The sequence below is a fragment of the Stegastes partitus genome, unplaced genomic scaffold (assembly GCF_000690725.1).
Source record: "Stegastes partitus isolate 25-593 unplaced genomic scaffold, Stegastes_partitus-1.0.2 Scaffold1063, whole genome shotgun sequence".
NCBI classification, from domain to species: Eukaryota; Metazoa; Chordata; class Actinopteri; family Pomacentridae; genus Stegastes; species Stegastes partitus.
The window spans coordinates 19865-30365 of NW_007578794.1; the positions used below are offsets into that span (position 1 = coordinate 19865).

Below are 10501 nucleotides of genomic sequence, written 5' to 3' on the forward strand. Positions count from 1 at the left end.
ATCCTGACCGTGAGTTCAGTGAGTTCACCTTAGTCTGTGTGTATGTGTGTATGTATGCATGTGTGTATGTATGTATGTATGCATGTGTGTATGTATGTATGTGTGTATGTATGTGTGTATGTATGTGTGTATGTATGTGTGTATGTATGTGTGTATGTATGTGTGTGTATGTGTCTTTCAGACTTGCTGTTGGAGTTCAGAGGGTTAAAGGAAAGAAAAAGCATTTTCTACTGAACTAAATTTGAAGATTAGAATCAACTCATTTCAACAGAAAATCAGAAATAAACATTTAGTTTGTTAGAACTTTGCTGTTTTGAGTTTTTAACTTCAACTGTGGAACTTTTTAAATGTTATAAGAAGCTGTAAGAAGACGAAGTGTTGTTGATACGCTGACATCACAGAGGACAATCATTGGTGCTGCACCTTCTCTGTGTTTGTATAATGACATCACTGACCAATAGGAGCACAGAGACTATAACCACAGGAAGGAGACGGCTCCGCCCTCCAGTGGCATCACACCTGCTGCTGCAGACGGGGAGCTGTGATTGGTCGAGGACTGAGGTGTCTGAACTCTGATCCTGATTGGTTGTTGAAGCCTCTTTGTATATTCATACCCTCCCTGACAATGGTACTTAAAATCTTTAAGGCCCTAAACTGAAATAACACCCGGCTGGTAGTGGTTCTGTTAGCTTAGTATGATGCTAACGGCGCTGCTGCTGCTGCTGCTGGATCCTCCGTGTCTGGTGCTCTGCTGGTGTTTGGAGATGAAGGCACATGATTCAGTGTGAGCCTCTGTGTGTTTGGACAGTCCAGGTGAAGTGTTCTGGAGCGGTGCCCCCTGCTGGTCAGACAAACAGAAACCTTTTGGTGCATCACTATGATCCCTTCAACAGTTTGACATACAGAACAGGTACAGCTCTATGAGTGCGGTGGTCCTCTATCTGCAGGTGAAGCTGCCGTCCGTCTACTGCAGCTTCTCCTCGTTGTTGTTGTTGTTCAGGAGGCTGAGGTTCAGCTCGAAGCCCGACTCTTTCCTCAGCGCTCGCGGCTTCAGCTTCTTCTTGACGAACAGCCGCTGCAGCAGCCAGTTGCTGAGGCTGAAGGGACAGTAGGTGTGGATGAAGTACATGAGGCCGACGCCCGGCCCAGCGTAGTACTGCGGCCGCGGCTGCGGCGCTAGCAGCGCCTGGACGATGGTGTCCACCACGGGGCTGAAGTCGGTGCTGGCCTGGCTGGCGTAGCTGTGGAACAGCTCCTTGGTCTCGTCCACGTAGTCCTCGCCGTACTCCTCCAGCAGCGCCGGAGACAGGCCCTGCAGCAGCTGCTTGTGCTGCTGCTCCCAGTAGGCGGCGTTGCTGGAGCGACCTGTAGGCAGAGAGCAGCGTTACCACGGCAACCGCATCACACGTGCGCAGGTACAGCGAGTCACAAACTCACTGTACAACCATCTGTAAACGCTGCACACAACTGTACAAACAGCCAAAGAAACCAAACAGCAGATCTCTGTGATACCATCATGTTTCAGCTGCAATAAAAAAAAATGTTCCAGGATGTTCCAGGATGTTCCAGGATATCATAAAACATCCTGAAATATCCTGAAAAATTGTTTCAGGTTATTTGTCAGGATGTCTCAGGTTGTTTCAGGTTATATGTCAGGTCCCTTCCAGCAGCCAGTAGGTGGCGCTGCCGCTGCTGGAACCACATGATGGGATGTGTGAGCTGATCTGACAGTCGGGTGAAGTTCACGGCCGTGCTGGACATGGGCCAGGAGCCGAGTAACAGCAGGATTAGAAGCATCAACACAAACCTGTTCCTGCAGGATTAGAGCGTAAACATGAGGATAAAGTGTGCCGATGCCGAGCGCTGCGTCCAATCAGACGCCGGCGCCGCCTCAAGCATGTTTGTTCTGTTTCTGCTCAGTTCTGCGTCTTTATATGTCAACGTGCTGCTTTAGTCGGGACGCTGAGGTGAGCGAAGAACGAAGCGTCGGAGACCCAGGACCAGCTGCTAAAGCTCCGGTCTGTAGACTTTGGTTTCGATCGTCACCGTGTGGTTCGATGTTCAATAAAGGACGTCTGAATGTCCCAAAGGTTCGGATAAAACAAGAGAATCAAATCAAAATGACCTAAAAATGTTTAAAAAAAATATCCGTTCTTTCTCAAACTTGCAGAAAATATGCAGAAAAATTCTAATAAAAAGTTCCACAAATATTCATAAGCATCTAAAGGATAAAAAAATGTTTTTTACAACAATCAGAAAATGCAGGACTTAAAAAAAAAAAAAAAATGGAAGAGAAATCAAGTAAAAGTTTGGAAGCAGGTTTTTCTGTTTCTTCGTCTTTGCAGTATTTTTACTTTAAAGTCAATGAAGCAGAAACTCACGTATGAGTACGAACAGCAGGAGCAGGAATCAGACTGACCGCAACATGTCAAGTCCAGTTCCAGAACCTTCCGGAACATCTTCCTGCTGTTATCTGAACACACTGTAGTTCTGAAAGCAGTACTTCAGTGAAACCTGAACATCTGCTTCGTTCATCACCAACCAGCTGAATCCTCACTTAAACCCGACAGACGCTGAGAGCTGCTTCGCTCGCTCGGCCAATAGGACGACTGCGAGCGACTCTTCGTCCAATCACGTCCTTCCGTCCCCGAGGAGTCCAAACCCGCCAGTCAGCAGTTTGTGTGGGAAAGCAGATGTTTGTCCACATGTGGTCCTCATTCAGGGAGTGTTTTCCTCAGCAGGAGGCCAAACCGCAGGATACAAGGCCCGGAGGAGCAGAACCGGAACCAGAAGTGGAGCTGGATCCAGACTGACCAGAGACCAGCTGACCACACCTGCTCAGGCTGCCCCTTCACCACCTGAGCTGCGTTTCACACTCGGGTTTCTTGTTGCTGTGTCGGATGAAGGTTTTCTTTTAAGCCTCTTTTGGACTTTTTTCTGCAGAATCAGAACCGGGTCATTTCCCTCACTGCTGGATTCATTTGGATCTTAAAACACATCTACTGACATCACATGGACCCGAGCTTCACCTTTATCCAGAATCTAAATGACAGAGTCAACGTCACTCTGAATAGGTGGGTCAGAACCGGGGTTCTGGTGGTACCTGTTCTGTAGGACGATGGCAGGATGGTGGACACTCGGACTCCCCACGGCTCCAGCTCGTGCCTCAGCGTGTTGGTGAAGAGGTTCAGAGCGGCTTTGGACGCTCCGTACGCCGCCAGGCAGGGAAACGGCTGGTCGCCTGGAGACACAGGTGAGAGGGACATGACATCACACACACACCGACCAATCAGCTTCCTGCTTCTCAGCAGACGAAAGAACGAGTCCAGTCTTGGTGTTCTGGAGCTTTACAGGTAGAAACAACTGAAATGTTGAACGAGTTGGTTCCAGGTTTTTACATTTCAGTAAAATAAAAAACTAAAGAAAAGTTTAGCTTCTGACTAACAGAAGACGTCTGAGTTCTCCCTCCTCCCCCGTGTGTGTGTGTGTGTGTGAGTGTGTGTGTGTGTGTGTGTGTGTGTGTGTGTGTGTGTGTGTGTCTGTACACACCTGCGGGGCTGGATATGGTGACTATCCGTCCCTTGTTGTGTCTCAGCAGCGGCAGGAAGCTCTTGGTGATGCTCAGCGTCCCGAAGAAGTTCACCTCCATGCAGCCGCGGAAGTTGGACATCAGAGAGAGTTCAGCATCTCCAAAGTTCACACACACACCAGCGTTGTTCACCAAACCCCACAGACCTGCCACACACACAGCACACAGCACACACAGGTGAGACAGCGCCACTGCACCACAGGAGGCTTCAGCTGGTGGATTCACACAGTGCAGGTGTGCAGGCAGACTCTGCTCCCACTGCTCCCCCTGCTCCCCCTGCTCCCACTGCTCCCCCTGCTCCCACTGCTCCCACTGCTCCTGCCTGGAAGTCCTGCTCTGACCGTGAACTGAAACAGCCCTTATTGTCATGGAGACCAGGGCAGGGTCAGTGGTTACCATGGTTACAGAGACCAGGCAGCAGCTCAGCGGTGGACGGAGCAGAAGGAGGTCGGGGTTAGCTGCTGTGGCGCCGTCACATCCTCCACACACTGTTCACTGCAATATGAAGTTCTGATCAGACCTTATGAGATACTTTCAACATCTGACACGTGTTGGGACCTTCTGAGCGGGTTTCAGGTCAGTGCGGATACGGTTCGGTCCTTTTTGACATTTCTAATCATTCTGGACAAACTTTGAGTTATGAAGGAAAGTTCTGAGTCACTCTGGACCTTTCCTTCTTCTCTGTTTGGACTCAGGTCAGGAGGTCCGTCCCAGATGGAGCTGCCCTGTTCCAGATCAGGAGTCGGTGCTGCAGGACTCTGGGAGCAGCTCGGCACAAACACAGTGCTGTCCAATGATTCGATTTCAGTTTTTATTTTATGCGACTTCGTATTTTTGTTGTTTGGGTTTTTTGCAAACGAAACACGACCCAGCAGTTTATTAGAAGTGAATCTGGGACCGGTCCTCGGCTGGAGGACCACTCCAGTGAAGATCTCCATTGAAACAGGCTTTTAGTTGAGAACCAGGATGAGGGACGGAGCTGTGACGGGCTGATAAAGCAGAGCTAGCTGGAGACCTGTCACGGCTCCATCAGAGGTCGTTTTAAAACCTTTGTATGAACATAAATGCGGAGCTCCTCCTCCATGGACTCCACTGGTCCCTCTGCATGTGGTTCCGTGTCCTTGCTCTGCTCAGGGTCTGAACTTTTGCTCCACATTCAGGTCTGGCGTCAGCGTGCACACGAGGAAGCTGCCTTTATGTAACATCCCGTCCATTAGCGCTGCAGCAGATAGGGCTGTGATCAGAGCCACGCATTCAGCTGCACTTCAGCACCGGGCCGCCCCCTCGCCCTGCCAGAGTAAACAGGCTCGTCCTGACCCAGATCCAGGCTTTGTCTCGGAGGCTCTGTGGGAGCTTGTTTGGGTCTGATGACAGATAACCAGGACAACAACATGCAGACACCTCAGCGACCCGCCCAGGTGACTTCCTGGAGCTCATCCAGAGTCTCTACGGTCAGAGTCAGCGCTGGTCTTTATGGCCGGTACTGTAAATGAACTGGGTCACACTTCTCTTTAGGCTGGAACATGGAGCTGGTTCCGGTCCACAGCGGTGGTTCCAGCATTTTACATTTCACTACAATAAATAATTATAAAAATACGGTTTCTCCTCTCTGGTCTCCATGGTTCTGAGTCCTGCTGACAGAAGACGTCTCTGAGTTCTGTCTCCTCCTTCATGTGGTTCTGGTTCCTCAGAGCTGCAGGACTTGATGCTGAAACATGAAGCTCAGTGGGCAAACGAGCTGCTGTGGGATCAAAGGGTTAATAAACTCTCTGTAAACCTGTTTCCACTTTGGGTGGGTTACTGAGTGTAAACTGCTGATTAAAAGGACATTTGGACCGAACAAGGACCAGAACACAGCGAAGCTGAATTCTCACTTCTTAGAAACGGAACCTCAGAGTTGTGCAGTTGGATGATTTATGTCGCGTCCCACATCAGAAGTGCACACTCATGCAAACACATGGAGCACACAGAGTTCCAGAGCGAGGCTGACCTTTCCCCGCACTTCTTTTATTACATCCACCCACACACTGCGTATCCTTAAATGACTGGAAGGTGCAGCCAGCAGTCGGGCTAATTACAAAGCAGCTCGGAGCCAATCGCAGGAGACTCTGATTTCACAGTGTGAAACACGAGAGATCAGCTGCACCGACAGACCTTCTCCCGTTGTTCCCACGTCCAGCTTCTTCTGCTTCTGTCTCAGTGATTTCCTAGAAGGCTGCTGGACCGACTCCAGCTCACATTCCACCACAGAACACAGAACCAGCAGAACCAGGCAGCACTTAAAGGAGCAGCTCCACATTTACTGAGAGAGTGGTGGCAGCAGGAGGTTCAGCCTCTGAACTCTGAGCACTTTGTCTCCTTTATTATCACTGAGCTTCATGTTTCTGAAAAACACAAATAAAAGTTTAATTTTTTTGTAAAAATGTTCTTAAATGTAAAAACCTGGAAGCACAGATGTTCCTGATCCTGGATCCTGTAGATCTTTAACTGTTTGTGCTTTTACAGCCTCTACAGACGCTGAGACACGTCTGTTGTCTCTCTGTCGGCGCCTCGTTGTTGCTTTTGTGTCTTATTTGTGTCAGTGTGTCAGATGTTGTAACCTCCAGACGTCTCCTCTCTGCTCTGCTCATCAGATGTAGAAAGATGCTCCTCCATCAGATGAATGTATCTCCACCAACTGGCTCCTCTGGTCTCTGGTTCTGATCCGTGCTGCATCTATTCATTGATCCAGTAGGATGGATTCTCCTTCAGGCTCTCTGAGGAAACTCTCTGAATGGTTCCTGTTGGTCAGAGCTGGGTCAGTGGTGGAGGATCAGAACCAGGAGGAGGAGGAAGGTTCTGGTTCTACAGGATCAGAACCAGGAGGAGGAAGGTTCTGGTTCTACATGATTAGAACCAGGAGGAGGAAGGTTCTGGTTCTACAGGATCAGAACCAGGAGGAGGAAGGTTCTGGTTCTACACATGTAGAATAATGGGACTTTGATGAAACATGGGGATGTTAAACTTTGTGGATCTTCCTGATGAACAGCACAATGGTTCTTGTGTTCTTACAGTTTGTGGCTGATGAATGCTTTGTGCTCTCAGAACCACCGGACCTCTGGATGTTTTCCTTCTGCTGGGAGTTCCTCGTGTGCTGCTCTCTCCAGTCATTGCCTCTGTCCTCAGTTTAACCCTTCATAAGTGCAAACATCTGGAAGACATCAGGCCTCAGACTGCTGCTCTGAAGTGTCAACATGTCAGAAATGACAAAAAGCTGTTTTTGTAACGTTTTCATCCAAAGTTCATTAGTGGCAGCATGATGGAGCTGCAGCTGATGCTGGAGGACCTGATGACAGCAGCTCAAGAGGAGGAGGAGGAGCCAGAGACCTGAAGCCCGGTTTCACCACAACAGAACCAGAAGCTGCTCTTAAACTCAGAATGAACAGAACAATGAGCAGATGTTGTCCCCAGGGTTTCCTCATCACCTCCCAGTGCTCCCAGTGCTCCCAGTCTGCCTCTCTGCATCTCATTACTTTCTGAAGGGTAACTCTTTAGAGACCTGATGACTGACCTCCAGGAAGCAACACGGATCCCAAAAAAAGTTTAGAATAAAGTCACACAAAGGACCTTAAAGACAAAAAGGCTGCATGAAAAAAATGCCTTCAAAGTGTGCATCGATGTTCTGGTTCTGGTCCTGATCCTGATTCTTTCCTTCTAACATGTTTATATAGACTTCCATATTTCATAGGAAAACCTTCTGTCTTTTTGTTTTTTTAGATTATCACCATCTGATGTGTACTAATAATCTCTCACCGCTGGTTCTGATGCTTTATTCATTCATTTATTTGTTGTTTGTTTGTTTGTTTGTTTGTTTGTTTGTAGTGTCAGTTGTTTAAAAAAACCCTCACACTCAGGACTTTAATGACAAAAATGTCATAAAACTGCGTCATGATGTCATTTCTGCTGATTCCTTTTCATCTCCAGTCTCTTCTTCACCAGCGTCGTCTGTTTTCCCGTAATCCAAGCAGCTTAAAGCTTCAAACCTCAACACGTCACCAACGTCTCCAGATGCAGTCAAGTGAGTGTGGACTCGGTAAATGCAGGTTGTGAATGTGTTTATCATAGCTTAGCATAGCCTAGCTTAGAATAGCATAACTTAGCACAGTCTAGCGTCGCTTAGCATAGCCTAGCATAGCGTAGCTTAGCACAGTCTAGCATAGCTTAGCATAGTGTAGCTTAGCATAGCCTAGCTTAGCTTAGCATAGCGTAGCACAAAGTGTCGGGGGCCTGGGTGTTTACCTTTGAGGCCCAGCTTGGCCTTGGTGTCCAGCAGGGCCTGGTGGACCTGCTGCGGCTGGGTGATGTCCACCTGCAGCAGGGTGAGTCGGGTCGAGCAGCTCCTCTGCAGCTCTCGCGCTCCGTCTCCACTCAGATCCAACACTGTGGCGAAAACCTCGAAGCCCAGAGAGTCCAGATGCTTCGCCGTGGCGTTACCGAAACCAGAGTCGCAGCCTGCAGGGACACGAGAGTGAAAATCAAAAGTCTGCAACAGTCACATCTGGAGTACGAACATTTTTTAAGGGATTTTTCCGTGAAGCCACTTTAAATATTTCAAATGTTTGTGGTCAAGAACAAACTCAAAAGTTTGCTTCAGTCTTTTTGATAAAGTTACACTCAACCAACAAACTGCTGAGTCACCAGAACGCACTCAGTGTTTTTAACTACCAGCCTGAAGCTGTGCTCACGGTGAAACCAGGACCGGTTCCCCCGCTGCATTAAGGATGGCTGCAGGACAAAATGGATTTGGATCAGAACTTCAGGACATTGTTGTGTTGACATGATGATGTGGCTTCAGCTGAACTTTGTGTGATTAAAACTCAGACTTCTTCAGTTTAAAACTAAATTCAAGTCGAGAGGACTGAATAGAACCGACTTGAAACGCTGCAGTTCAGGACAAGTCACAGGTCAGGTTCTCCTGAGGCCTCCTGAGATCCTCACCAGGACCGACACCTGGAGGCAGCTGAGCTTTGATGAACACCTGAGACTCTGAGCACTGCCTCCTGATGAAGGTGACGCATCCTCAACAACCACAAACAGGAGTTTACGGACGCTCTGGCAGGTGATGGACAGGTGCTCTACAGCAGGCTCCGCCCCCACTGGGTCGACTGGATGAACCTGATTTACATAAAGTAGCTGAAAACTCAGCGTTTGTGGAGCCGTGGACCAGAGCAGGGTTCTGGCTGCTCTGTGGTCCTGCAGGTCGGGATCCTTTGGTCCAGTCTGAATGGGGTTCGATGAGTCCGGTTTCCTCTGACTCCGACAGAAACAGAAGCTCACGTGTTGTTTCCCAGAAACAGCCGCTGTGGGATCCGTCACGTCGTCGCGGCTCCCCGTTTCCCAGAAGTCCCGGCTCTACAACCTGATCCGCGGCGGGACTCGCTGTTCTGTTTGTTCCTTTGTGGCGGCGTCTAAAGAGCTGCTGGCTGCCGCTTCCCTCCGTGTCCTTGGAGGACGTCCAGAGTCCGTCCTGAGGAGGGAAATAAATCTGCAGCTCTGCACAAACACCTGACTGAGACGTGCACACGCTGGCTTCACCTGCCAGCAGCTGAGCTGCTGACCGAGGCTCCTGTTTCACCGTCACACTGAAACCTCGGTGTTCTGCAGCTGGAGGCCGAACCGAGTCAGGACCACACGGGCTTCACTCCACTAAACACTGGTTCTGTTCTCACATGACATCAAGTGAGTTTGTGATGTTGAATAAAGAATGTTCAGGTGAGAGGACCTACAAGACGCCAGTTTGCTGTCTAAGAGGAGCAAAGAAACCAGAAAACTCTGAAGGAGCTGAAATCAGACTTCACAGTGTTCAAAGTTACAGATGATAAACCAGTGAGACTGTCCTCAGATCAGCTCCACTTTAATGATCATTATTAATCATAGATCAGATTTATGTAGCGCTTTTCAAGTTTTAATCGTCGTTTCAAAAACACAGAAGTCCAGCTTTAGATTCTACGAGCTGATATTTCTGATATTTTTCTAAAATGTTTAATGTTCAAGAATATTTTGTGTGTTTTATGTTTTTGATCATATGTTGGACTTTTGAAGAAATATTTTTCAGAAAAGTCTTAAACCTTCGTGTTTTGTGCTCCATGTTTCCTTCAGTGCTCCTGACACACACACACACACACACACACACACACACACACACACACACACACACACACACACACATATTATATATTAGCACTTATTGTATTGATCCTGATCTTACTACTTGTTGTTTTTGTCCTGTCTCTCAGTGTTTTGTCATCATCCCAGTGCTTCTTCAGTGTGTTTCACTGGTTTTCTCTTTGCTCTCTTCTGGTTTTTGCAGATTTCCGTGCTGCTGTCTGATCACATGTTCTGCTGCAGTTGATTTAAACTCTGTCGTATAAAGCTGGAAGGTAAAAAGGTCGAGCAAGTGAAGCTGGTTCTCCGGAGATGAAGCAGCTGCAGAGGTCAGACGGAGTTAAGAAGCTGGAAACCAGCGAAGCTTTGACAGGACCAGCGAACACCTCATCAGTTAGACCCCAGAACCTCCGAGAGTTAAGCTCTCAGGGCTTCGTCTGAGGAGAAAAGGAGTAAAGCAGAACCTTTAAAGCTCCACTTCTACCATTTGCAGGTGAGACAGAGCTGTGGCTCTGATGAATGAGGTTCTGTTCCCAACGTCCAGGTGCAGAACGTTGGAGAACCTCCAGAGTCCCAGCAGGTGGTTCTGATTCTGAACGGGACCATCAGTTAAAGCAGCAGAGCTGCAGCGGTACCAGACTACCGGTTTGGTTCTGAGGCCGGCAGAACCGAGCCCATCGCTGACATTAACACAGACAGACAGATTTCACTGTTACTCAGCACAAGCTCAGGTCAGTTCACATCTGCACAGACAAGGTCCTTCATCAC

The 10501-nt window shown here is 48.5% G+C and overlaps 1 protein-coding gene across 1 annotated transcript in view; it reads right to left on the reverse strand.

The window, feature by feature from the left end:
- Window positions 1-234: 234 nt before the first annotated feature.
- The window catches only part of hsd11b2 (hydroxysteroid (11-beta) dehydrogenase 2), a 20474-nt gene continuing 10207 nt past the window's right edge, over window positions 235-10501 (reverse strand). Inside the window, exons 2-5 of the mRNA XM_008295648.1 lie at window positions 7868-8080; window positions 3550-3735; window positions 3104-3241; window positions 235-1365 (exon numbers count right to left, since the gene is read on the reverse strand). Coding sequence (XP_008293870.1) covers window positions 965-1365; window positions 3104-3241; window positions 3550-3735; window positions 7868-8080 — 938 coding nt within the window. The 3' untranslated portion in view covers window positions 235-964. The remainder of the gene's footprint in view (window positions 1366-3103; window positions 3242-3549; window positions 3736-7867; window positions 8081-10501) is intronic.